Source organism: Microcebus murinus, chromosome 20, assembly GCF_040939455.1.
Source record: "Microcebus murinus isolate Inina chromosome 20, M.murinus_Inina_mat1.0, whole genome shotgun sequence".
Classification (NCBI taxonomy): Eukaryota; Metazoa; Chordata; class Mammalia; order Primates; family Cheirogaleidae; genus Microcebus; species Microcebus murinus.
The window spans coordinates 36666248-36693799 of record NC_134123.1 but is presented as its reverse complement, the minus strand read 5'-3'; the positions used below and the strand labels follow the sequence as shown (position 1 = coordinate 36693799).

The following is a 27552-nucleotide window of genomic DNA, read 5'->3' as shown; positions in this document are numbered from 1 at the left end:
TCGGCGCTCGCCGCGTCTGCGGCAGCCTTACTTCCGCTTCCGGCGCCCCCGGCAGGCGCGCTAGCCGAGCGCCGAGCAGCTCAGCGAGGAATGGCGGCCGCGGCCGCCCTGTGAGCGGCGGGCGAGGCCCGGAGGCCGCGAACGGAGGACGGGACGGGAGTTTGTGCGCCCGAGGGGGCCCGTCCGCGGGTTACGGAGGGGGGTCCCGCTCGGGGTCAGAGGTCAGGGGTTGCGGCCGTCCCTGGGGTGGGGGGTGAGGACGGGGCCGGGCCGCGGAGGTGGGTGTGGCGGGCGGGGCGGCATCCGGAGCGTTGGGGGCCGTGAGGACGCGGCCGTTCGGGGTCGTGTAGACGGTTCCCGACGGGGACGGTCGGGGTTTGACAGCGGGTGGGCGGGGTCTCCCCCTGCGGTCGCGCGTTTGGATCTTGCGTCTGGGCGTTGGAATCTGAGGCGTTTGCGTTGGGAATTTGCGCGGGGCCTGTTTCGCCGCGTCTACGCGGTGCGTGACTTTTGTCGCCTCTCGAGGGTGCGGTGGTGCGGGGTCCCCGACGCGTTTGATTCTTCCGGGCGTTTGGATTTGAAGCGTTTGCGTTGGGAATTTGCGCGGGGCCTGTTGGCAACTTGGTGTAGCGCCGCGTCTACGCGGTGCGTGACTTTTGTCGCCTCTCGAGAGTGCGGTGGTGCGGGTTCCCCGGCGCGTTTGAATCTTCCGGGCGTTTGGATTTGAAGCGTTTGCGTTGGGAATTTGCGCGGGGCCTGTTGGCAACTTGGTGTAGCGCCGCGTCTACGCGGTGCGTGACGTTTGTCGCCTCTCGAGAGTGTGGTGGTGCGGGGTCTCCGATGCGTTTGAATCTTCCGGGCGTTTGGATTTGATGCGGGGCCTGTTGGCAAGCGTGTTGCGCCGCGTCTACGCGGTGCGTGACGTTTGTCGCCTCTCGAGAGTGCGGTGGTGCGGGGTCCCCGGCGCGGGGACAGTAAAGCAGCCAAGGGGTGGCGCGTTTGATTCTTCCGGGCGTTTGGATTTGAAGCGTTTGCGTTGGGAATTTGCGCGGGGCCTGTTGGCAACTTGGTGTAGCGCCGCGTCTACGCGGTGCGTGACGTTTGTCACCTCTCGAGAGTGCGGTGGTGCAGGGTCCCCGGCGCGGGGACAGTAAAGCAGCCAAGGGGTGGCGCGTTTGATTCTTCCGGGCGTTTGGATTTGAAGCGTTTGCGTTGGGAATTTGCTCGGGGCCTGTTGGTCAGAGTTGTGCGCCGCGTCTACGCCGTTCGTGAGGTTTGTCACCTCTCCTCTCAAGGGTGCGGTGGTGTGAACGACTCCGGACGGGGTCGGTCAGGCAGCCGAGGGGAAACTGGGTGGGGGGGTCTCCCCAGCGGTCGCGCGTTTGGATCTTCCGGGCGTTTGGATTTGAAGCGTTTGCGTGGCGAATTTTCGCGGAACCGGTTCGTCAGCGTTTTGTGTCGCGTCTACGCGGTGCGTGACGTTTGTCACCTCTCAAGAGGTGGTGGACGACTGGTGGGCGGGTGGTGTGGACGACTCCGGACGGGGACAGTCAGGCAGCCGAGGGGACACTGGGTGGGGCCTCCCGAGCGGTCGCGCGTTTGGATCTTCCGTCCGGGCGTTGGAATTTGAAGCATTTGCGTTGCGACTTTGCGCTCAGCCTGTCCGTGTCTACGCGGTGCGTGACGTTTGTCACCTCTTCTCTCAAGAGTGCGGTGATGCGGGGTCCCCAGCGCGGGGACAGTAAAAGTAGCCAAGGGGTGGCTCGTTTGATTCTTCCGGGCATTTGGATTTGAAGCATTTGCGTGGAGAATTTGCGCGGAGCCTGTTCGTCAGCGTTTTGCGCCGCGTCTACGCGGTGCGTGACGTTTGTCACCTCTCAGGAGTGAGGTGGTGTGGATGACTCTGGCCAGGGACAGTCAGGCAGCCGAGGGGACACTGGGCGTGTAAGGGGTCTCCCCAGTGGTGGAGCGTTTGGATTTTCTGGCCGTTTGGATTTGAAGTGTTTTGCGTTGTGAATTTGCGCGGAGCCTGTTCGTCAGCGTTTTGCGCCGCGTCTACGCGGTGCATGACGTTTGTCACCTCTCCGCTCAAGAGTGCGATGGTGGGGGGTCCTCGGGGTGGAGACAGTCAAGCAGCCGAGGGGACACTGGGTGAGGGTCTCCCAAGTTGTCGCGTTTTGATCTGAAGCGTTTGCGTTGCGAATTTGCGTGGAGCCTCTTGGTAAGCGTCTTGCGCCGCGTCTACGCGGTGGGTGACGTTTGTCACCTCTCCTGTCAAGATCGTGGTGGTGAGGGGTCCCCGGGGTGGGGACAGTCAAGCAGCTGAGGGGACACTGGGTGGGGTCTCCCCAGCAGTCGCGCGTTTGGATCTTCTGTCCGGGTGTTGGAATTTGAAGCGTTTGCGTTGCGACTTTGCGCGCAGCCTGTCAGTATCTACGGGGTGCGTGACATTTGTCACCTCTCCTCTCAAGTGTGCAAGGGTGCGGGGTCCCCGGGATAGGGACAGTCAAGCAGGCGAGAGGACACTGGGTGGGGTCTCCCCAGTGGTGGCACGTTTGATTCTTCGGGGCGTTTGGATTTGAAGCGTTTGCGTTGCGAATTTGCGCGGAGCCTGTTCGTAAGCGTTTTGCGCCGTGTCTACGGGGTGAGTGACATTTGTCACCTGTCATCTCAAGTAGGCGGTGGGGTGTGAGGAGGTGTGTGCAGAGTCGCGTTGAGCCGGGTGGGTGGTGGCCCTGCGTGGTTGGGAGCGCGACCCCGGTTGAGTGGGACGTGTCGTCGTCTATGCAGTACCGTGTTTCCCCCCGAACATAAGACCTACCTATTAACCCACAACTTCACCGTATTTGAATCAACGTAGATGGTTGAGCCGTACTTACAAAAAAATAACGCCTCCCCTGAAAACGAGCCCTGGGGTGTCTTCTTGGGGGAAAAATAAATAGAGGACCCTGTCTGATTTTCGAGAAAACACGGTAGGTGGCCAGGGAGGATTCGAGTTGGATACCGAGTTGCAGGACGTGTAGATTTCATTTTTATGTCATTTTCTTACCCGGTTTCTAATTAGGGGGACTTGTGTGTTTGTATGTGTGTTCGGTTGTGGTTGCGGGGTCCTGTTGGGGGTTTGCAGTAGCGTTTTTTTTTGTTTTTTGTTTTTAATTTCAGCATATTATGAGGGTACAAATGTTAACGTTACGTATAGTGTCCTTGTCCCCCTGCCCCCCCGGTTTTTCTTTTTTTTCTTTTTTAAGAGATAGGAAGACAGGATCTCGCTCTGCAACCCGGGTCAGCCTAGCTCACAGCAACCTTCACCTTCGAGGCTCAAGCGATCCTCCTGCCTCAGCCTCCCTCCCGAGTAGCTGGGACTACAAGCACATACGACCACGCCCGGTTAAATTTTTTTTTTTTTCCCATATATATTAGTTGGCCGATTAATTTCTTTCTATTTATGGTAGAGACGGGGTCTCGCTCTTGCTGGTTTCGAACTCCTGACCTCGAGCGATCCTCCCGCCTTGGCCTCCCAGAGTGCTGGGATGGCAGGCGTGAGCCTCCGCGCCTGCCCAAGCACTAAATCCTTTTTTTGTTTTTCAAATCTTGAGAATATTAACCTCACTGCTACTGGCTTATAAACTCTAGTAGGCTCATTGGAAAGAAAGTTCTCTACCATTACAAAATTTGAAAGAGTTTTTTTTTTTTCTTTTCTTTTTTTTTTTTTAATTTTCAAATTGTTTTCTTATTCTTTCTTTTTTTTTTCCTTCTTTTTGTTCCCAACAAATCAGAGAGTCATTTATTTTCTTTTACTTTATTTTTCAATATTAGGTTTCTAATGTTCCTCATTAGGCCGAGATTAGGATGTTTGTTCGTTTCTTTGGTTGTTTTAGTTTTAGTGTTTTTGTTGTTTTCGTTTTTTGCGACCGCAAGACGTGTGACGCTTAGGTTTTGTTTCTGCACCTTTGCATTTTTAACACAGGCGCCTTCCAGATATCAAGAGCTCGAGAGATGTGCTTAAAGAAAATGATCGAGAAAAAGAGTGTCAAGTAAAAAAAAAAAAAAATCTCTCCTTGGTGACAAGGACGTCAAGAATTTTGTCACCGGCGAAAGAGATTATGAAGTTGGACGGGTTGGAATGAGTGTAAGAAAATCGCCCTGATGTTCTCTGTTTATCTTTTTTTTTTTTTTTTTGAGACAGAGTCTCACTTTTGGGGCCCGGGCTAGAGTGAGTGCCGTGGCGTCAGCCTCGCTCACAGCGGCCTCCAGCTTCGAGGCTCAAGCGAGCCTCCTGCCTCAGCCTCCCTCCCGAGTAGCTGGGACTCCAGGCATGCGCCACCACGCCCGGCTCATTTTTTCTATATATTTTTAGTTGTCCAACTAGTTTTTTTCTATTTTTACTTAAGACAGGATCTGGCTCTTACTCAGGCTGGTCTCAAACTCCTGACCTCGAGCGATCCTCCGGCCTCAGCCTCCCTCCCGAGTAGCTGGGACTACAGGTGTGAGCCACCACGCCCGGCTCATGTTTGTTTCTATATATTTTTAGTTGTCCAGCTCATTTCTTTCTAATTTTTTTAGTAGAGACGGGGCCTCGCTCTTACTCAGGCTGGCCTCCAACTCCTGACCTCGAGCGATCCTCCCGCCTCGGCCTCCCAGAGTGCTAGGATGACAGGCTGACTAACTTTTCACGTATATTTTTAGTTGTCCAGCTCATTTCTTCCTATTTTTTTTTTTTATTAGAGACGGGGTCTCGCTCTTGCTCAGGCTGGCCTCCAACTCCTGACCTCAATCCATCCTCCCGCCTCGGCCTCCCTCCCGAGTAGCTGGGACTCCTGGCGTGCGCCACCACGCCCGGCTAAATTTTTTTTCTCTATATTTTTAGTCGTCCAGCTCATTTCTTTCTATTTTTTTTTTTTTTTTTTTAGTAGAGACAGGGGGTCTCGCTCTTGCTAACGAGGCCGGCCTCCGACTCCCGACCTCGAGCACGATCCTCCCTCCTCGGCCTCCCTCCCGAGTAGCCGGGACGACGGGCGCTGAGCCTCCGCCGGGCCCGGCCTCAACCTGCATCTCGTCCCTCCCTCCCTTTCTTCTTCTCTTGCTCAGGGTCCCGGTTTCTCCGGAGGACGGAATGTCGCCCAGGGCCTCCGCCCCCGGCGGAGCCACTCGGCCGTCCTGATCGGCGTCTAGCCTGGCGAAGCCGAACCGCCCCCCCTCCCGTCGCGTTCGGATTCGAGGAGTCGAGGGGACTCCGGGGATGAGGCCTCCACCCCGAGGATGAGAGAGGCCGGCGCCATGGCGTCCCTCGATGACCCGGGGGACGTCAGGGAGGGGTTCCTCTGTCCCCTGTGCCTCAAAGACCTGCAGACCTTCCACCAGCTCCACTGCCACTACGAGGAGGAGCACTCCGGGGAAGACCGGGATGTCAGGGGCCAGATTAAGAGTAAGAGGCCGCAGCCCCGGGCGAGGGGGCTCACGCCTAAAGTCCCAGCACTCTGGGAGGAGGCCGAGGAGGGAGGATCGATCAGTCGAGGCCGGGAGGTGAAGAAGATAGATAATAGAAATTAGGTGGAGAAGTAAAAATATATAGAAAAAAAGTAAGCCGGGCGTGGTGGCTCACGCCTGTAGTCCCAGTACTCTGGGAAGAGGCTGAGAAGGGAGGATCGATCAGTCGAGGCCAGGAGGTGGAGGCCAGCATCTGAGCAAGAGCGAGACCCCCGTGTATACTAAAATTAGAAAGAAATTAGGGGGACAAGTAAAAATATATACAAGCGGGGTACGGTGGCGCACGCCTGTAGTCCTAGCACTCTGGGAGGCCGAGGTGGGAGGATCGCTCAGTCGAGGCCAGGAGGTGGAGGCCAGCCTCTGAGTAAGAGCGAGACCCCGTCTCTACTATAAATAGAAATTAGGTGGAGAAGTAAAAATATATAGAGAAAAAATTAAGCCGGGCGTGGAGGCGCATGCCTGTAGTCCCAGCTACTTGGGAGGGAGGCCGAGGCAGGAGGCTCGCTGGAGGCCGGGAGTTGGAGGCTGCTCACAGCAACCTCGAACTCCTGGGCTTAAACGATCTACCAACCTCGGCCTCCCAGAGTGCTAGGATGACAGGCAAAAAGACCCACTTTATTTTATTTTATTTTTTGGGAGACAGAGTCTCACTTTCTTACCCGGGCTGGAGTGAGCGCCGTGGCGTCAGCCTCGCTCACAGCAGCCTCCAACTCCTGGCCTCCAGCGATCCTCCCGCCTCGGCCTCCCTCCCGAGTAGCTGGGACGACAGGCATGCGCCTCCACGCCCGGCTCATTATTTTTCTATATATATTAGTTGGCCAATTAATTTCTTCCTATTTTTGGTAGAGACGGGGTCTCGCTCTGGCTCAGGCTGGCCTCCAACTCCCGACCTCGAGCGATCCTCCCTCCCCGGCCTCCCAGAGTGCTGGGACGACAGGCGTGAGCCTCCATTCTCTTTTTTTTTTGAGATTTCCCGTGACTCTGTGATGGTGCTCCATGGCTTCATTTGTTTTCTCTGTTCCATTTTTTCTTTCTTGTCAAGGTCTCGTCCAGAAGGCCAAAAAAGCGAAGAACAAGTTGTTGAAGCGAGAGGCGGACGATCGGGCCGAGTCGGGGAGCCCCGGATACGAGTCCTTCAGCTATGGGGGGGTGGACCCCCACATGTGGGAACCCCAAGAGCTTGGTGAGAAAGCCCTCCCGCCTCTGAGGACACCCTAAATCACATGGCTGAGAAAAAACAAAAAAGAAAAAAAAAAAAATAGACCCTCTGGGAGGCCAAGGCAGGAGGATCGCTGGAGGTCGGGAGTTGGAGGCCAGCCTGAGCAAGAGCGAGACCCCGTCTCTACTAAAAAAAAAAAAAAAAATAGAAATTAGTTCAACAACTAAAAATATATAGAAAAAAAAAATGAGGCCGGGCACGGAGGCTCACGCCTGTCATCCCAGCACTCTGGGAGGCCGAGGCGGGAGGATCGCTGGAGGTCAGGAATTGGAGACTGGTCTGAGCAAGAGCGAGACCCCGTCTCTAGTAAAAATAAAAATTAATTGGCCGAGGAAAAATAGATGTAGGCCGGGCGCGGTGGCTCACGCGAGTGATCCCAGCACTCTGGGAGGCCGAGAAGGGAGGATCGCCCGAGGTCAGGATTTAGAGGCCAGCCTGAGCAAGAGCGAGACCCCGTCTCTACTATAAATAGAAAGAAATTAATTGGCCAACTACAAATACATATATAGAAAAAACGAGCCGGGCCTGGGGGGCGCATGCCTGTAGTCCCAGCTACTCGGGAGGGAGGCCGAGGCGGGAGGCTCGCTGGAGGCCAGGAATCGGAGGCTGCTGTGAACGAGGCTGACGCCACGGCGCTGACTCCAGCCCGGGCGACAGAGCGAGACTCTGTCTCAAAAAAAAAAAAAAAAAAAAAGACAGAGTCTCGCTCTTGCTCAGGCTGGCCTCGACCTCGTAACCTTCTTGAGCTATCCTCCCTCCTCAGCCTCCCAGAGTGCTGGGATGACAGGCGTGAGCCACCGCGCCCAACCTGTGCATATTTTTAGTTAGCCAGTTAATTTTTATTTATAGTAGAGACGGGGTCTCGCTCTTGCTCAGGCTGGCCTCGACCTCCTGACCTCGAGCGATCCTCCTGCCTCGGCCTCCCTCCCGAGTAGCTGGGACTCCAGTCATGCGCCACCACGCCCGGCTCATTTTTTTTTTTTCTATATATTTTGAGTTGTCCAGCTCATTTCTCTCTATTTTTTTTAGTAGAGACGGGGTCTCGCTCTTGCTCAGGCTGGCCTCAACCTCCTGGCCTCCAGCGATCCTCCACCCTCGGCCTCCCAGAGTGCTGGGATGACGGGCGTGAGTCACCACGCCCAGAAGGCCCTGCGAGGTAGAGTCGGGGTGACCCTGAGCACCCCCGTTCCCCTCCCTCCCCCCAGGCGCCGTGCGGAGTCACCTCTCCGACTTCAAGAAGCACCGAGCCGCGAGAATCGATCACTACGTCGTCGAGGTCAATAAATTGATAATCAGGTTAGAGAAGGTAAATTCTGTGGTTTTATTTATTTACTTATTTTTTTGAGACAGAGTCTCGCTCTGTCGCCCGGGCTGGAGTGAGTGCCGTGGCGTCAGCCTCGCTCACAGCAGCCTCCAACTCCTGGCCTCCAGCGAGCCTCCCGCCTCGGCCTCCCTCCCGAGTAGCTGGGACCACAGGCACGCGCCTCCACGCCCGGCTCGTTTTTTCTATATATATTTTTAGTTGGCCAATTAATTTATTTCTATTTTTAGTAGAGACGGGTCTCGCTCTTGCTCAGGCTGGCCTCCAACTCCTGGCCTCGAGTGATCCTCCAGCCTCGGCCTCCCAGAGTGCTGGGACGACAGGCGTGAGCCACGGCGCCCGGCTAATTTCTTTTTTCTATGTATTTTTAGTTGTTGAACTAATTTGTTTCTTTTTTTTTTTTAGTAGAGACGGGGTCTGGCTCTCGCTCAGGCTGGCCTCCAACTCCTGACCTCGAGCGAGCCTCCCTACTTGGCCTCCCAGAGTGTTGGGATGACAAGCGTGAGCCAACGCACCTGGCTAATTTCTTTTTTCTATATATATTAGTTGGCCAATTAATTTCTTTCTATTTATAAGAGAGACGGGGTCTCGCTCTTGCTCAGGCTGGCCTCGAACTACTGACCTCGAGCGATCCTCCCTCCTCGGCCTCCCAGAGTGCTGGGACCACAGGCGTGAGCCTCCGCGCCCGGCCTGGAACACTTGCCATTTAGTGTAACCGGCGTTCGGGTTGGCGGCTCGGCCGTGTCGTTCCTGCTTGGCGGGTGAACGGGGGAAAGGGCGGCCCGTGCAGAGATGTCACCCGGCTCATCGACCCCGCGTGACTTTGTTTCCCTTTCCGTCAGCTGACTGCGTTCGACCGAGCCAATATGGAATCTGCCAAGATTCGAGGTAACTTTTGAGCTCGCCTCGCCTCCGTTCTCGTCAATGTCCCTGCCCGGATCCCCTTTATTTATTTATTTATTTATTTTTTTGTCCCTTTTTTTTATTATTATTATTTCATCATAATACGGGTTTTATTTTAATTTTTTTTCAAATGGCCTACTTATTTTATTTTTTTATTTTATTTTGTTTTATTTTATTTTTTATTTTATTTTATGGTTTTTATTTTATTTATTTTATTTTATTTTTTAATTTAATTTAATTTTTTAATTTTATTTTGTTTTAATTTAATTTAATTTAATTTTTTCATTTTATTTTATTTTATTTTATTTTATTTTATTATTTTATTTATTTCATTTTATTTTAATTTAATTTAATTTTATTTTATTTTTTCATTTTATTTTATTTTATTTTATTATTTTATTTTATTTTATTATTTTATTTATTTTAATTTAATTTAATTTTATTTTATTTTTTCATTTTATTTTATTTTATTTTATTTTATTTTATTTTATTTTATTTTATTTTATTTTATTTATTTTATTTTGTTTATTTTTTTATTTTTTTAGACAGAGTCTGGCTCTGTCGCCCGGGCTAGAGTGAGTGCCGTGGGGTCAGCCTCGCTTACAGCAGCCTCCGACTCCTGGCCTCCAGCGAGCCTCCTGCCTCGGCCTCCCTCCCGAGTAGCTGGAACTCCAGGCACGCGCCTCCACGCCCGGCTCAGTTTTTTTCTGTATATTTTTAGTTGTCCAGCTAATTAATGAACTTTGTTTTTTTAGTAGACACCACGTCTGGTTCTTGTTCAGCCTGGTCTCGAACTTCTGACCTCGAGTGAGCCTCCCGCCTCAGCCTCCCTCCAGAGTAGCTGGGACTACAGGCGTGAGCCTCCACGCCCGGCTCGTTTTTTCTATATTTTTTTAATTGTCCAGCTCATTTCTTTCTCTTTTTTAAGCAGAGACGGGGTCTCGCTGTTGCTGAGGCTGGCCTCGAACTCCTGACCTCGAGCGATCCTCCTGCCTCAGCCTCCCAGAGTGTTGAGATGACAGGCGTGAGCCACCACGCCCGGCTCATTTTTTTTCTATGTATTTCTAGTTGTCCAGCTAATTTCTTTCTGTTTTTTTTAGTAGAGACGGGGTCTGGCTCTTGCTCAGCCTGGCCTCCAACTCCGGACCTCGAGCGATCCTCCCGCCTCGGCCTCCTAGAGTATAACACCCATATTATGCTGAGATAAACAAAAAAATGTGGGCCGGGCGCGGTGGCTCACGCCTGTCATCCCAGCACTCTGGGAGGCCGAGGTGGGAGGATCGCCCAACATCAGGATTCAAAGCCAGCCTGAGCAAGAGTGATAGCCCGTGTGTACTAAAAATAAAAGAAACGAGCTGGACAACTAAAAATATATAGAAAAAACGAGCCGGGCGTGGAGGCGCGTGCCTGTCGTCCCAGCTACTCGGGAGGGAGGCCGAGGCAGGAGGCTCGCTCGAGGCCAGGAGTCGGAGGCTGCTGTGAGCGAGGCTGATGCCACGGCACTCACTCCAGCCCGGGCGACAGAGCGAGACTCTTCCCTCCCCCCTAAAATAAAAATAATAATAATACAGGTTTTACTTTATTATTTTTCCCAAATGGGAAAAAATATAAATATATATGTATATACACATATATTTATTTATGTATTTTATATGTATATCTTTATTTTATATATATTTTTTCTTTTATACATATATTTTTGTTTTATATATATATTTTTCTTTTACACATATATTTTTGTTTTATATATATTTTTTCTTTTCTTTTATACATATATTTTTCTTTTATATATATATTTTTCTTTTATATATATCTTTTATATGTGTATTTTTTCTTTTTTATGTATATATTTTTTATATATATTTTTTCTTTTTGTTACATTTATATTTTTCTTTTATATATGTTTTTCTTCTACACATATTATATATTTTTCTTTTCTTTTATATATATTTGTCTTTTATATATATTTTTTTCTTTTCTTTTATATATGTATTTTTTTCTTATATATATTTTTTTCTTTTATACATATTTTTTCTTTTCTTTTTTACATACATTTTTTCTTTTCTTTTATATATATTTCTTTCCTTTTTATATATATTTTTTCTTTTATATATACATATATTTTTTCTTTTATACATATTTTTTCTTTTTTTTTTTTTAGCTAACTACAGTGAAAATGAATATATATATTTTTTCTTTTCTTTTTTACATACTTTTTTCCTTTTCTTTTATATATATATTTCTTTTCTTTTCTATACATATTTTTTCTTCTATATATATATATTTTTTCTTTTCTTTTATATACATATGTTTTTTCTTTTACGTCTATGTTTTTTTCCTTTTCTTTTATACATCTCTTTCTTTTCTTTTGCACACATATATATTGTTCTTTTATGCATATGTTTTCTTCCTCTTCTCTCACACGCACACGTATGTGTCTGTCGCCCGCCCTGTCCCCTCCCCCGAAGCCCTGGAGAGGCGCGTGGTGCCCTGGGTCCCCGACCAGGACGTCCCGTTCTGCCCGGACTGCGGGAGCAAGTTCAGCGTCCGCCAGCGGCGCCACCACTGCCGGCTCTGCGGGTCCGTCCTCTGCGGCAGGTGCTCGCAGGGGCTCGGGCTCCCCCTGGCAAGTAGGTCCCCCCCTGCACCCCCGCGCTTCCCCCCTCTCCAGCCCCCCAAAACCAGACAAGCATCATTTATCTCTCGCGACCCGGTCCCCGTGGGTTCCGGCGGAAGGATGACGTCTACTTGCTGGAACGTCCTTCCCCGCTCTGAAAAAAGCCCAGCGGCGGCGACTCGCGGCTCTCGTTTCCCCTTTAGAACCTCCTAGAACCTTCTAGAACCTCCTAGAACCTTCTAGAACCCTCCAGAACTGACCGGTCTCTGGGGATTCTGGCAGAGGGATGACGTCTACTTGCTGGAACATCCTTCCTCTGGAAAAAAGCCCAGCAGTGGCGTCTCGCGGCTCCCGTTTCCCCTTTAGAACCTTCTAGAACCCTCTAGAACTGACTGGTCTCTGGGGATTCCGGCAGAGGGATGACGTCTACTTACTGGAACATCCTTCCTCTGGAAAAAAGCCCAGCAGCAGCGTCTCGCGGCTATTGTTTCCCCTTTAGAACCTTCTAGAACCCTCCAGAACTGACCGGTCTCTGTGGATTCTGGCGGAGGGATGACGTCTACTTTCTGGAACATCCTTCCTCTGGAAAAAAGCCCAGCAGCGGCATTTCGCGGCTATCGTTTCCCCTTTAGAACCTCCTAGAAACTTCTAGAACCCTCTAGAACCCTCTAGAACTGACCGGTCTCTGAGGATTCTGGCAGAGGGATGACGTCTATTTACTGGAACATCCTTCCTCTGAAAAAAAAGCCCAGCAGCGGCGTCTTGCGGCTCTCGTTTCCCCTTTAGAAACTTCTAGAACCTTCTAGAACCCTCTAGAACTGACCAGTCTCTGGGGATTCTGGCAGAGGGATGACGTCTACTTACTGGAACATCCTTCCTCTGGAAAAAAGCCCAGCAGCGGCGTCTCACGGCTCTCGTTTCCCCTTTAGAAACTTCTAGAACCTTCTAGAACCCTCCAGAACTGACCAGTCTCTGGGGATTCTGGCAGAGGGATGACGTCTATTTACTGGAACATCATTCCTCTGGAAAAAAGCCCAGCAGCGGCATTTCGCGGCTATCGTTTCCCCTTTAGAACCTCCTAGAACCTTCTAGAACCCTCTAGAACTGACCGGTCTCTGGGGATTCCGGCAGAGGGATGACGTCTACTTGCTGGAATATCCTTCCTCTGGAAAAAAGCCCAGCAGCGGCATTTCGCGGCTATCGTTTCCCCTTTAGAACCTCCTAGAACCTTCTAGAACCTTTTAGAACCCTCTAGAACTGACCGGTCTCTGGGGATTCCGGCAGAGGGATGACGTCTACTTGCTGGAACATCCTTCCTCTGGAAAAAAGCCCAGCAGCGGCGTCTCGCGGCTCTCGTTTCCCCTTTAGAAACTTCTAGAACCTTCTAGAACCCTCTAGAAGTCACCGGTCTCTGGACATTCCGGCGGAGGGATGACGTCTACTTGCTGGAATGTCCTTCCCGGCTCTGAAAAAAGCCCAGCTGTGGATTCTCACGGATCCCGTTCCCCCTCTAGAACCTCCTAGAAACTTCTAGAACCTTCTAGAACAGACCTCTCCCATCCGGCCCCCCCCCAGGGAGCTCTCGGGAGACGGGAAGTCCCGCCCCCCGACCCCCCGGGGAACGACAAACGCACAGGGGTCGCCCTTCAGGCCTTGCAGCTGCCGTAACCAAGCCGGTTGCTAAGGGCGCGTTCCCGGGGGTCGGGCTCTGACGGGGCAGATGCGCACACGTCCCGCCCAAGGGGCTGGTTTGGCGGGAAAGGACCGGAGTTTCCCGGTCGCTTCTGGAAAAGTGACGGCCCCGTGGGGATCTGCATTTATTCACTTGTTGATCCCTGTGAGGCGCCGGGATACAATTATTATTATTATTATTAATAATTTTTTTTTTTTTTTTTTGGGTAAAGGATCAGAAAGTGAGTAGTTTAGGCCGTGTGGACCGCGTGGTCCCCTGGGAGAGTTCTTTATTTTTATTTTTATTTTATTTTTATTTTTTTTGAGCCAGAGTCTCGCTCTGTCTCCCGGGCCGGAGACAGCCTCGCTCACAAGCAGCCTCCTCCGGCCTCCTGGGCTCGAGCGAGCCTCCCGCCTCAGCCTCCCTCCCGAGTAGAGACTGGGGACTCCAGGCACGCGCCACCACGCCCGGCTCGTTTTTTTTTTGTTGTTGTTTGTTTGTTTTTTCTGTGTATATTTTTGTGTGCCAGTTAATTTCTTTCTGTTATTATTTTTTTTTTTATTTTTAAGTAGAGACGGCCTCCAGCTCCCGGCCTCCAGAGCGATCCTCCCTCCTCGGCCTCCTCCCGGAGCGCCGGGATGGGCCATGGGCCCCGGGCCCGGTTCTCCCCTTTGTTTCCTGATTCCCCACCTCCCAACACGCCTCTAATCCCGGGCGGGGACGGCCTCCAAGATTTTTCGGGTGGTTGGAGGCTGAGCCTCCTCTGTCCTCCTGCCTCCGAACGGAACCCAAACACCCGGTGGAGGGGGACAGAGGGGGTGACAGCGGGGACAGCGGGGCTCACTGTGGGCCCCCTCCGTCCCTCCTCGCAGACAAGCTCACCAGCGCCAGCCGGGAGGCCCTGGGGGCGGAGGCCAGCCCCGGCCAGTCCCGCCGGGGCAGCGTGGGCAGCGTGGGCAGCTCGGCCTCCCTTCTGGAGGACAGGGAGGAGGACGGCCTCATCCGCACCTGCCGGCACTGCAAGGACACCCTGCTCAGGCACCAGGAGCGCCTGGACGAGAGAGACCGCACGCCCGAGGTCGCCGGCCTCTACCAGGTGACAGCGAGGCCCGGCCTCCAGGGTCCCAGGGCCTCCCCAAGTCCTGGCACTCCGGGGTGGGGGGAAGGGGAGGCCGGTCCCGCGGGTCGGGGGGGGGTCGGTCGGAGACGAGGGCCGTGGCTGGGACAACCGGGCGGGCTCAGGAGGCAGCCGCCTCCGGCTTCGAGGCTCGAGCGAGCCTCCTGCCTCGGCCTCCCTCCGCTGAGTAGCTGGGACGACAGGTGTACGCCACCACGCACGGCTCATGTTTTTTTTTTTTTCTGTATATTTTTAGTTGGCCAGCTCATTTCTTTCTATTTTTTTTTTAGTAGAGACGGGGTCTCGCTGTTTCTCAGGCTGGTCTCTAAATCCTGACCTCGAGCGATCCTCCCGCCTCGGCCTCCCTCCCGAGTAGCTGGGACGACAGGCACGCGCCTCCACGCCCGGCTCGTTTTTTTCTATATTTATATTTTGAGTTGTCCAGCTCATTTCTTTCTACTTTTTTTTAGCAGAGACGGGGTCTCGCTCTTGCTCAGGCTGGCCTCGGGCTCCTGGCCTCGAGCGATCCTCCCTCCTCGGCCTCCCTGAATGATGGGATTCCCTTTTGTCTTTATTGATTGATTGATGGATTTTATTTTATTTTTGGTTGTTGAGACAGAGTCTCACTCCGTCTCCCGGGCTAGAGCGCCGTGGTGTCGGGCTAGCTCAAGAGGCAACCTCCAGCTTTGAGGCTCAAGCGATCCTCCTGCCTCAGCCTCCTTCCTCCCGAGTAGCTGGGACGACAGGCATGCGCCACCACGCCCGGCTCATTTATTTTTTATATTTATATTTTCAGTTGGCCAATTAATTTCTTTCCATTTTTTTTTTTTTTGAGTAGAGATGGGGTCTCGCTCTTGCTCAGGCTGGTCTCAGACTCCTGGCCTCCAGCGATCCTCCTGCCTCGGCCTCCCTCTGGAGTAGCAGGGACGACAGGCATGCGCCACCATGCCCGGCTCATTTTTCCTATATTTTTTTTAGTTGGCCAGTGAATTTCTTTCTATTTCTAGTAGAGACGGGGTCTGGCTCTTGCTCAGGCCGGCCTCGGCCTCCTGGCCTCGAAACGATCCTCCCGCCTCGGCCTCCCAGAGCGCTGGGACGACAGGCGTGGGCCTCCGTGCCCGGCTGATAATGAACTAAATTTAATCCGTGTCTGCTGGTGGCGCCTCCTTCCTGGGCGGGCTTCCCCAGGCTCGAGGGCGTCACCTCACTCCCCTCTTTCCGTCGTCAGAAACTGCGGCTCTGCATGGACAAAGTGGACCAGAAAGCTCCGGAATACGTCAGGATGGCCGCGTCCCTCAAGTGAGGCTCTGCCCCGCACCCCGGGCGTCGCTGGCCTCCTCAGTCCCTTCCCCAGGGGACAGGAGCGGAAATTCCTGCCTCCCAGCCATGCCCCCTTTTATTTATTTTTTTTCTTTTTTTTGCCCTTATTATTATTATTTTTTTTATGTTTGTTGATTTTATTTATTTTTTTTCATTTTTCATGAATTTTTTTCTTTTTCTTATTTATATATCGTCTATGTTTACTTTTTATGGTTTGTTTTTATTCATTTTTATTTTTTTGTGGGTTATTTATTTTCATTTGTTTCTTTATTTTTGTGTGATTTTTCAAATTTTTTTAAAATTTATTTTTATTTTTTAAATTTATTTTTATTTTTTATCATTTTTTCCTTTTTAAATTTATTTTTATTTTTTATCATTTTTTTCTTTCTTCTTTTTTGTGTTTTTATCATTTTTTTCTTTTTTATTTTTTTGTATTTATTTTTATTTTTTATCGTTATTTTCTTTATTAGTTTTTGTATTTTTATTTTGTATCATTTTTTCTTTATTTTTTGCATTTATTTTTATTTTTTATCATTATTTTCTGTTTTTATTATTTTTTGCATTTATTTTTATTTTTATCATTTTTCTTTTTTTATTGTTATTTTTATTTATTTTTATTTTTTATCATTTTTTCTTTTTTATTATTTTATGTATTTATTTTTATTTTTATTTTATTTTATTTATTTATTTTTTTTGAGACAGAGTCTCACTTGTTGCCCAGGCTAGAACGAGTGCCGTGGCGTCAGCCTCGCTCACAGCAACCTCAAACTCCTGACCTCGAGCAATCCGCCCGCCTCGGCCTCCCAGAGAGCTAGGATTACAGGCGTGAGCCACCGCGCCCGGCCTATTTTTATTTTTTATCATTTTTTTCTATTATTTTTTGTATTTATTTTTATTTTTTTTATCATTTCTTTCTTTTTTTGTTATTTTCTGTATTTATTTTTATTTTTTTATCATTTTTTTCTTTTTCTATTACTTTTTGCGTTTGTTTTATTTTCTTATTATTTCTTTATTTTTATTTTCTTATTTTATTTTATTTTTATTTATTTATCATTTATTTATTTTAATTATCTTTATTTTTACCACCCAGAAGTACCGTATCAACCAAATTTTATTTTTATTTTTTGTATTTTGTTGTTGTTGTTGTTGTGTTTTTGAGACAGAGTCTCACTGTGTCGCCTGGGCTAGAGTGCCGTGGCGTCAGCCTCGCTCACAGCAGCCTCCGACTCCTGGCCTCCAGCGATCCTCCCACCTCGGCCTCCCTCCCGAGTAGCTGGGACCACAGGCACGCGCCACCACGCCCGGCTCATTTTTTCTCTCTATATATGACTTGGCCAATTAATTTCTTTCTATTTATAGTAGAGACGGGGTCTCGCTCTTGCTCAGGCTGGTTTCGAGTTCCTGGCCTCGAGCGATCCTCCCGCCTCGGCCTCCAAGAGTGCCGGGATGACAGGCGTGAGCCTCCCCACCTGGCCTCCCTGGGTAGTCTTTGAGTGAGAAAAGCTAAGTGTGTTTGTTTTCTAACGTGGTGGAACCAACTCATTCAGTGAACCACTTCTCACATCTCGCTAGATGGAGCGAAACTGCTGAGGGAAGGTGGGCCGGCATAAGTAAGTTCCGACGTATTTGCTTTGGTGACGACCATGAAGGCTGGCCTCGGCCTCCCAGGCAGGAGTCTGTCCCTGTGGTGTCTTCCGGTGGAAACCAGCACCCTGGCCGGGCGCGGAGGCTCACGCCTGTCATCCCAGCACCCTGGGAGGCCGAGGAGGGAGGATCGCTCAGTGGAGGTCAGGAGTTGGAGGCCAGCCTGAGCTAGAGCGAGACCCCGTCTCTACTAAAAAAATAGAAAGAAATTAATTGGAGAGCTAAAAATATATAGAAAAAAAATTAGCCGGGCATGGTGGCGCATGCCTGTAGTCCCAGCACAATGGGAGGCCGAGGCTGGAGGATCGCTTGATTGAGGCCAGGAGTCTGAGGCCAGCTTCTGAGCAAGAGCGAGACCCCGTGTCTACTAAAAAAAATAGAAAGAAATTCATTGGCCGACTAAAAATATATATAGAAAAAACTAGATGGGCGCGGTGGCTCACGCTTGTCATCCTAGCGCAATGGGAGGCCAAGGCGGGAGGCTCACTCGAGGGCAGGAGTTCAAAACCAGCCTGAGCAAGAGCGAGACCCCGTCTCTACTAAAAACAGAAAGAAACTAATTGGCCAACTAAAAATACACAGAAAAAAATTGAGCCGGGCGTGGTGGCGCATGCCTGTCGTACCAGCTACTCAGGGAGGAGGCTGAGGCGGGAGGATCACTCGAGGTCAGGAGTTCAAAACCAGCCTGAGCAAGAGCGAGACCCCGTCTCCACTAAAAATACAAATAAATTCATTGGCCAACTAAAAATATATAGAGAAAAAATTAGACGGGCGTGGTGGCTCACACCTGTCATCCTAGCACAGTGGGAGGCCGAGACGGGAGGCTCGCTCAAGATCAGGAGTTCGAGGCCAGCCTCTGAGCAAGATCCAGACCCTGTTTCTACTAAAAACAGAAATTAATTGGCCAACTAAAAATATATAGAATAAAAATTAGGCATGGTGGCTGACGCCTGTCATCCCAGCACTCTGGGAGGCCGAGGCCGGAGGCTCGCTTGATCGAGGCCAGGAGTTCAAGACCAGCCTCTGAGCAAGAGCGAGACCCCGTCTCTACTAAAAAAAAATACAAAGAAATTAATTTGCCGACTAAAAATATATATAGAAAAAATTAGCCGGGTGCGGTGGCTCACGCCTGTCATCCCAGCGCGATGGGAGGCCGAGGTTGGAGGCTCGCTCGAGGCCAGGAGTTCGAAACCAGCCTGAGCAAGAGCGAGACCCCGTCTCTACTTAAAAAAAATAGAAAGAAATGAATCGGCCGACTAAAAATATATACTCCGATAAAAAGTCAAAAAAAAAAACACCACGTGTGTGATTTCTCCCTAGCGCCGGCGAGACGACCTACAGTCTCGAACTCGCCAACGACCTCCGCGTGGAAGTGCAGAAAATGTACGAGCTCATAGACGCCTTAAGGTAAAGGCCACCAGGGGGCGCCTGGCCTCGCCGGGGGGACTGTAGAGGCCACCAGGGGGCGCCTGGCCTCGCTGGAGCGACTGTAGAGGCCACCAGGGGGCGCCTGGCCTCGCCGGGGGGACTGTAGAGGCCACCAGGGGGCGCCTGGCCTCGCTTGGGGGAATGTAGAGGCCACCAGGGGGCGCCTGGCCTCACCCAGGGAGACTGTAGAGGCCACTGTCCTTAAAAAATAGTGGCTGTGAGAGGGGACGACAGCTCTTGAGTTTTGACACCCCTCCGTGACTTTTTTGCGACACAGAATCTCGCTCTGTCGCCCTGGCCGGAGGGCAGGGGCGTCAGCCTCGATTCATCACAGCAGCCTCCAGCGTCGAGGCTCAAGCGAGCCTCCTGCCTCGGCCTCCCTCCCGAGGAGCTGGGACGACAGGCGTGAGCCTCTGCGCCCGGCTCGTTTTTTTTTTTTCTATATATTTTTAGTCGTCCAGCTCGTTTTTTTGTAATTTTTTTAGTAGAGACGGGGGTCTCGCTCAGGCTGGTTTCGAACTCCTGACCTCGAGCGATCCTCCCTCCTCGGCCTCCCCCCAGAGTGCTGGGATCACAGGCGCGAGCCTCCGCGCCCGGCCTCTCCAGAATGTTTTGAGCCTCAGTTTCCGTGGCTCGCCATGGGGGCGACATCCTCGTGTTCGTTCCCCTTCTAGCAAGAAGATCCTGAACTTGGACTTGAACCGGGAGCCTCCGCCCCACCCGAATACGTTGAGGCTGCAGAGGATGATCCGACACTCGGCCACGCTTTTCGTGCAGGTAGAGACAGTCCCCGGGCTGGTGTGGACGCTGCCGTCGGCCTCCCCGGCCCTTCGGGGCCTCAGATTGAGGCCAACGGGTCATGTTTTCTGCACGTTTATTATTTTATTTTTGGAGACAGAGTCTCGCTCTGTCGCCCGGGCTGGAGTGAGTGCCATGGCGTCAGCCTCGCTCACAGCGGCCTCCAACTCCTGGCCTCGAGTGATCCTCCTGCCTCGGCCTCCCTCCCGAGTAGCTGGGGCTACAGGCATGCGCCTCCACGCCCGGCTCGTTTTTTCTATATATATTTTTAGTTGGCCAATTAATTTCTTTCTATTTTTTTAGTAGAGACGGGGTCTCGCTCTTGCTCAGGCTGGCCTCGACCTCCTGGCCTCGAGCGATCCTCCCGCCTCGGCCTCCCAGAGTGCTGGGATGTCAGGCGTGAGCCACCGCACCCGGGCCTGTTTTTTTTTAAGAGAGGAGGGTCTTGCTATGTTTTCCAGGCTGGTCTCGAACTCCCAGCCTCCAGCGATCCTCCCGCCTCAGCCTCCCTCCCGAGTAGCTGGGACTACAGGCATGCGCCTCCACGCCCGGCTTATTTTTTTCTGTATATTTTTAGTTGTCCAACTCATTTCTTTCTATTTATAGTAGAGACGGGGTCTCGCTCTTGCTGAGGCTGGCCTCCAACTCCCGACCTCGAGTGAGCCTCCCACCTCAGCCTCCCTCCCGAGTAGCTTGGACGACAGGCATGCGCCACCACGCCCGGCTCGTTTTTTCTATATTTATATTTTTAGTTGGCCAATTAATTTCTTTCTATTTTTTTAGTAGAGACGGGATCTCGCTCTTGCTCAGGCTGGCCTCCAACTCCCGGCCTCGAGCGATCCTCCCGCCTCAGCCTCCCGGAGTGCTGCGATGACAGGCGTGAGCCTCCGCGCCCGGCCTCTACTAAAAGGGTTTCAATGTCAGGTTGTGTGTGACTCCCCGCAGGAGAAGCTGCTGGGTTTGATGTCGCTGCCGACCCAAGAGCAGTTTGAGGAGCTGAAGAGGAAGAGGAAGGAGGAAATGGAGAGGAAGAGGGCACAGGAGAGACAGGTGAGCGAAGTCGGGAGGTGAGGATCTGCAGCCTTCACTGGAGGCCGCTGCTGCGGGTTCCCAGGAGGTCTGGCCGGGCTGTAGCGAATCGCTCCCTCCAGTGTGCGTGTTTCTTTTTTATTTGGAGACAGAGTCTGGCTCTGTCGCCCGGGCTGGAGTGAGTGCCGTGGCGTCAGCCTCGCTCACAGCAGCCTCCGACTCCTGGCCTCCAGCGAGCCTCCTGCCTCGGCCTCCCTCCCGAGTAGCTGGGACAACAGGCGTGCGCCACCACGCCCGGCTCGTTTTTTCTATATATGTTAGCTGTCCGATTAATTTCTACTTTTTAGTAGAGACGGGGTCTCGCTCTTGCTCAGGCTGGTTTCGAACTCCTGACCTCGAGCGATCCGCCCGCCTCGGCCTCCCAAGAGCTAGGATTATAGGCGTGAGCCACAGCGCCCGGCCTGTAATTTAATTTTTTAACAATTGTTTCTTTCTAAAATTTTTTTATTTGTAATTTAATTATTTTAATTTCTTTTTTGAAGTTTTTTTAATTTGTAAGTTAATTTAAAAAATTTTTTCTTTTTTTAATTTAACTTTTTAAATTTTTTAATTTGTAATTTAATTTTTCAAAGGTTTTTTTCTTAAATTTTTTAATTTGTAATTTAATTTTTTAAAATTGTGTTTCAATATTTTTTATGTGTAATTTAATTTTTAAAAAATTTTTTCTTTCCTAAATATTTTATTTTATAATAACAATGTTTTAAGTTTTTTCTTGTAATTTTTAAAAATTTTTAACTTAATTTTAGATTTTTTTAAAAAAATTATTTCTTTACTATATATATTATTTATAGTTATATTTATATATTTCTATATTTATGTTTTATATGATTGATGATTTATAATTTTTTTTTTTTTTTTTTGGAGAACAGCCTTTATTCTTCTACAGCAGGCTCAGTACACCTAGTGTTACAGCTCTCTTTGTGTCTTCCGATCTTCTGAGTATAATTTTTATTATGTATTTTTTAAAGAAAAAAAAAATTAGAGATGAGAAGCCCCAGGGCCTCATTATTTTATTCTGTGAAATGAGGCCTCCCTTCCCAGCCTCCCCTGGGCCAGCGTGCTTTTGACCTCAGCGGTTGGATGTCCCGTGGGTGCAAGGCGGGAAACGGGCCCGAATGCCAGCCGGGGACCCCAGGGTGCCACCGTCCCTGGTGACTCGCTTGTCCCCCACCCCCCTTCTCATTTCTATATCTCCACCCTCCCACCCCCGCCTAGGCCGCCCTGGACTCCCATCCCAGCCTCGACGGGAGGCAGAGAGGCCCGGCCTCCAACGGGGAGGTCGCGTCTCTCCGCGCGGGACACGCCCGCTTGCGGAAGGCCGAGGGCTGGCTCCCGGAGGCCGGAGGAGGAGGAGGAGGCCCGGACGCCGGGGAGGACTGCGACCCCCTGCTGCAGCAGATCCGCAACATCACGTCGTTCATCCGCCAGGCGCGGGCGGCGGGCCGGGAGGCCGAGCTGCGCACTCTGCAAGAAAACCTCCGGCAGCTCCAGGACGAGTTCGACCAGCAGCAGACGGAGAAGGCCTTGGAGCTTTCCAGAAGGGAGGCCGAGGCGGAGGATTTCCAGCGGGAGCAGCTGCAGAAGCTCCGGGAGCGCGAGTGGCAGAGGGAGCGCGAGGCGGCCTCCTCGCTGAGCCTCCACGCGCGCACCAAGTCCCTGGACTTCCGAGAAGCGAGGCCGTTCCAGGTGGAGGCCCGCGCGGCCTCCGCTACTGCGGGAGGCGGCCTCGCGCGCGCCCTGGACCTGGGCGCCTCCCCGGTTCCGGGCATCTTGGCCTCTACCTCCCCTTCGTCGCCCATCCAGGCTTGCTGGGGGCCTCCAGCTTTGGGCCTCCAGTTACGTCCCCAGAGTGGCGCGTCGCCGCCGCCACAAGACGAGGTCGCCTCCTTAAACCCCTTTGCGGAAGAGGAGGCCACGTCCGGCCTCCCCGAGGAGGCCGCAGCGCAAGTCCCCAAAGAGTACAACCCTTTTGAGGAGGAGGACGAGGAAGAAGAGGAGGAGGAGGAGGATATAGGCGTCGGGAACCCGTTTGTCGCGGGCCGGGACCCTCCGCCGGCGCCCAACCCCTTTGAGGAGGAGGAGGAGGAGGAGGAGGAGGAAGAGGGGGTACAGGGTCTCCCGGCCTCCGGACAGAGCCTCCTCCCGGCCTCCAGCAACCCGTTTTTCGAGGCCGGCTCCACAGCCGGCAGCAACCCGTTCGAGGCGGACGGCGACTGGCTCGACGGCGACAGCGAGCGCATCGAGGAGGAGCTCCTGCTCCAGCAAATCGACAACATCAAGGCGTACATCTTCGACGCCAAGCAGAGCGGCCGCCTGGACGAGGTGGAGGTCCTCACCGAGAACCTGCGCGAGCTGAAGCGCGCGCTGGCCAGGCAGAAGGGGGGCGCCGCGGAGTGACGGGGACGTTGGGGGGGGCGCTGGGGTGGTGGTGGGGACACGCAGCCGGGGACAGGGAGCGCGGGATGGAGCACGTGGCGTCGCCGGGGATCGAACCAGAGCGAGGACGGAGACGCGCGCGCACGCCAGGGACGGGAGTGTGCGTTGCGCACTGCGCGATTATCCCCACGGCGACCGAATAATAAAAAGTGGGAGCTAGAACGGGAAGGGTCAGCGCCCTCATTTGCTGTTTTGCCTGCTTTTTCATGTTTTTTTTTTTTTTTTTTTTGAGAGAGACAGAGTCTCACAGCAGCATCCAACTCCTGGCCTCAAGCGATCCTCCTGCCTCAGCCTCCTCTGAATTAGCTCGGACTACAGGCCTGCGTCACCACGCCCGGCTCATTTTTCCTATATATATATATATTTTTTTTAGTTGGCCAATTAATTTCTTTGTATTTTTAGTAGAGACAGGGTGTCGGTCTTGCTCAGGCTGGTCTCGAACTCCAGCCCTGGAGCGATCCTCCCACCTCAGCCTCCTTCCCGAGTAGCTGGGACTTACAGGCATGCGCCACCACGCCCCATTAATTTTTTCTCTACATATTTTTAGTTGTCCGGCTAATTTCTTTCTTATTTTTTTTTAGTAGGCACTGGGTCTCGCTCTTGCTCAGGCTGGCCTCGAACTCCTGACCTCGAGCAATCCTCCCGCCTCGGCCTCCCAGAGTGCTGGGCTGATGAGCTGTTTTATGGCCAGTGTTTAGTACTGAGAAACCGACATGTTTGAAGAAGCACAAACAACTCCTAGGAACATTCTGGTAGCCCCGCAGTACTTGAACTCTTCTCCAACTTAGCGCAGAAAGAAAGGGAAGTGGTCACCTCCGCTCTGGTGCTTTGGTTTACAGGGACAAAATCCTCAAGTGACATGTGGACATCGTGATACCCACGTCCGCTCTGCTCTGGGTAGACTGTAGTTACGCATCTTTTTTTTTTTTCAAGACAAAGTCTCGCTCTGTCACCTAGTCTAGAGTTCTGTGGTGTCACCCTCACAGCAGCCTCCAACTCCTGGGCTCGAGCGATCCTTCTGCCTCAGCCTCCCTCCCGAATAGCTGGGACCACAGGCATGCGCCACCACGCCCGGCTCGTTTTTTCTATATATTTTAGTTGTCCAGCTACTTTCTATTTTTTTTTAAGTAGACATGGGGTCTCGCTCTTGCTCAGGCTGGCCTCCAACTCCTGACCTCGAGCGATCCTCCTGCCTTAGCCTCCCTCCCGAGTAGCTGGGACTACAGGCATGCGCCACCACACCTGGCTTAATTTTTTCTATGTATATTTTTAGTTCCCAGTTAATTTCTATTTTGTTTTTTTAGTAGAGACTGGGTCTCACTCTTCCTCAGGCCGGCCTCGACCTCCTGACCTCAAGTGATCCTCCTGCCTCAGCCTCCCCAGTAGCTGGTACTACAGGCACGCGCCACCACACCCAGCTTAATTTTTTCTATGTATATTTTTATTTCCCAGTTAATTTCTATTTTTTTTTTTTTTTTTAGTAGAGACTGGGTCTCGCTCTTGCTCAGGCCGGCCTCGACCTCCTGACCTCGAGCGATCCTCCCGCCTCGGCCTCCCAGCTTGAGTGATGCCTCTTAATTAATGAACGAACGATAACCGACCACTAGTCACTTTATAACCGCCCCCTTTAACTAACTCTGGGCCATCCTTTGAACCGGCTGCCGGTTGTGCGTAGACCCGGAATTAGTTTTGCGACATTCTGGCGAAGTCCCCTCTTGGTGTAAAAATCGTGTTATCTGGGTCTCCACGCTGGCCTCGTTTTTTTATTATTATTTTTTTTATTTTAGCATTTTCTGGAGCTTTCGATCGAATCTGAGAAAGGATCTCTAATGGGATTGTGGGAACGGGGGGACGTCAGGGTGATTGGAGGAAGCTTTGTGTTTGGGTTCTGGTGACAAATAGGGACACGTCTGGTAGTGACAAGTCCTGCTGGCTGCCTTGGCTTATTTCGAGACATTTGTGGCCTCCGGGCATCCGAAATGCTTGGTGGCACAGGCCTGTTTTTGTCCCCGAAGTCCATTTCCTTCCTGCAGGGTTTTGTGGCCGGCCGGGCGGCTCCCCTTGCTAAGGTTGTCACTTCTGTGTCCCCAAATGTCTACGCTGTCTCCGTGCCAAAACGCAAGTAGTTCCAGAAGCTAATCGCCGCCTTCCGTCATATGACAACATCTCTATGTCTGTCTCTTTTTTTTTTTTTAAGGCAGAGTCTCGCTGTGTCGCCCGGGCTGGAGTGAGTGCTGGGGCGCCAGCCTCGCTCACAGCAGCCTCCAGCTCCTGGCCTCCAGCGAGCCTCCTGCCTCGGCCTCCCTCCCGAGTAGCTGGGACTCCAGGCGTGCGCCACCACGCCCGGCTCGTTTTCTCTATATATAGATTTTTAGTTGTCTGGTTAATTTCTATTTTTTTAGTAGAGACGGGGTCTGGCTCTTGCTCAGGCTGGCCTCCAACTCCTGACCTCGACGGCGAGCCTCCAGCCTCGGCCTCCCAGAGTGCTGGGATGACAGGTGGGAGCCTCTGAGCCCGGCCATATGATCAAGGAAGGTCTTGCTGTGGGGTCCCATGTCTCCCTAGACTCGGGTCACAGTGACATCCAGAGGAGACTTTGGGATTCAGGCGTTGAAGGAAACTGGCATTTCCCTTTTACGCGTTGTTCGGTATTTTCCCGTCTATTTTTTTTCTTTGTTTTTTCATTTTATTTTCATCCCCTATTTTCATTCTGTTTGTTTTTTCATCCCATCTATTTTTTTCATTTTTTGGTTTCTGTTTTCATTTTTTTACCCATCTATTTTTTTTTTCATTTTTTTATCCCATCAATTATTTTTTGTTCTTTTTCATCTCGTCTATTTTTTTCTTTTTTCATTTTTTTATCCCCTTTTTCTTTTTGTTTTTTTGTTTCTTTTTTCATTTATTTTTCATCCCGTCTATTTTTTTTTTCATTATTCCATCCTGTTTTTTTCTTTTTTTGTTTTTTCATTTTTTTCATCCCGTCTATTTTTTTTTCTTTTTCTTCGTTTGTTTTTTCATCTCCTATCTATTTTTTTTATTTTTCATGAACCTGCATCAAAATCTCCCCTAATACACTAAGGACACGTTACTGTACTTGTCGCTCAATGTGTCTCTTTGCTGTTCAGATTTTAAAACGTCCCTCTGAGTCCCCACGAGCCATGAGGTCGGTGGGACGGTGGCGTCCCGGGTGGTGGGCCTCAACATGGGAGGCTGGCCTCTACTAACCAGCCTCCAGACTTGGTCAGCTGGCCTCAACACGGGAGGCTGGCCTCTACTAACCAGCCTCCAGAATGGGTCGGCCCACGTTGCTGGTCATCTCGCCATAACTAACATGTCTTGAGGTTCACTTTGCATGTTACTACTTCGGATCCTTGTATTGGAACCTTTTTTAAAAAAATAACACGCTGTTGGTCTGTTAAAAAAAAAAAAAGAAGAAGAAAAAAGAAAAAAAATAAAAAATAAAATAACCGACATTGTGGGTCAAGAATGTTTGTCACTCACAAGCGAGAATCACCACGTTTTTTTTTTTTTTTTTTTTTTTGGAGACAGAGTCTCGCTCTGTCCCCGGGGGCTAAAGTGAGTGCCGTGGCGTCAGCCTCGCTCACAGCAGCCTCCGACTCCTGGCCTCCAGCGAGCCTCCTGCTTTGGCCTCCCTCCCGAGTAGCTGGGACCACCACGCCTGGCTAGTTTTTCATAAATATTTTTAGTTGTCCAGCTAATTTCTATTTTTTTTTTACTAGAGACGGGGTCTCGCTCTTGCTCAGGCTGGTTTCGAACTCCTGACCTCGAGCGATCCTCCGGCCTCGGCCTCCCTCCCGAGTAGCTGGGAATACAGGCATGCGCCACCACGCCCGGCTCATTTTTTCTTCTATATATTTTTACTTGTCCAGCTCATTTCTTTCTATTTTTTTTTAGTAGAGACGGGGCCTCGCTCTTGCTCAGGCTGGCCTCTACCTCCTGATGTCGAGCGAGCCTCCCGCCTCGGCCTCCTCCAAGACTGCTGGGATGACAGCCGTGAGCCTCCGCGCCCGGCCTCCTTCTCCTTCTGATGGTGACAGGGGAGTGTCGGAAGTCGGTCCCCGCTGTCTGGTTGAGGCCTCCGACTAGGGGACAGGCCGTGGTCCCTGGTCTCCCGTTGTCCCCAGTTATTCTCGCAGCCTCGGTTAAACGAACAACGTGCAAAATCCTGTCACCCCCATTTCATGCGGGTGGAAACTGAGGCTCAGACATGGAGGAAGTTCGGAGTGTCATTTGTGCCGGGCCCACGGCTGCCTGTCCCCTGATGGGACAGGTGGAGGGACAAGCCCAGCAAGAGAGGGTGGTCTGGAGTGAAGGGAGGAGTGAGGATTTGAACCCTGGCCTCCCGGACTCCCTTTGGCCTCAGTAGCGAGGAGGGTTTGTTTGAGCTGGGTCAAGTGGGGTGCGGGGGGCTCAGGTGCTCGAGAATCGTCTCAGGGCCGGGCGCGGGGGCTCACGCCTGTCGCCCCGGCACTCTGGGAGG

General features: G+C 51.3%; 1 protein-coding gene across 2 annotated transcripts; it reads left to right on the top strand.

Moving 5' to 3' along the window:
• RBSN (rabenosyn, RAB effector) lies at nucleotides 1–26524 on the top strand. 2 transcript variants are annotated; one of them, XM_075995918.1, is made up of 13 exons: nucleotides 1–221; nucleotides 3968–4129; nucleotides 5089–5425; nucleotides 6530–6670; nucleotides 7912–8012; nucleotides 8870–8915; nucleotides 11399–11560; nucleotides 14092–14315; nucleotides 15565–15635; nucleotides 18621–18707; nucleotides 19403–19505; nucleotides 20472–20576; nucleotides 21831–26524. In XM_075995918.1, exons 3-13 carry the CDS (start codon nucleotides 5260–5262, stop codon nucleotides 23010–23012), a joined length of 2388 nt encoding a protein of 795 aa, XP_075852033.1. In that variant the 5' UTR covers nucleotides 1–221; nucleotides 3968–4129; nucleotides 5089–5259; the 3' UTR covers nucleotides 23013–26524. The 2 variants fall into 2 exon arrangements, with proteins under 2 accessions (XP_075852033.1, XP_075852034.1); XM_075995919.1 differs by lacking the exon at nucleotides 1–221 and adding an exon at nucleotides 995–2972.
• Nucleotides 26525–27552: the final 1028 nt, after the last annotated feature.

Excerpts from the sequence above, each read along its gene's own strand:
- RBSN (XM_075995918.1), top strand. The coding sequence starts at position 5,260 with ATGAGAGAGGCCGGCGCCATGGCGTCCCTCGATGACCCGGGGGACGTC. Across the intron at positions 14,316-15,564 it reads AGGTCGCCGGCCTCTACCAG|AAACTGCGGCTCTGCATGGA; the intron begins GTGACAGCGAGG and ends TTCCGTCGTCAG. Across the intron at positions 18,708-19,402 it reads GAGCTCATAGACGCCTTAAG|CAAGAAGATCCTGAACTTGG; the intron begins GTAAAGGCCACC and ends TTCCCCTTCTAG.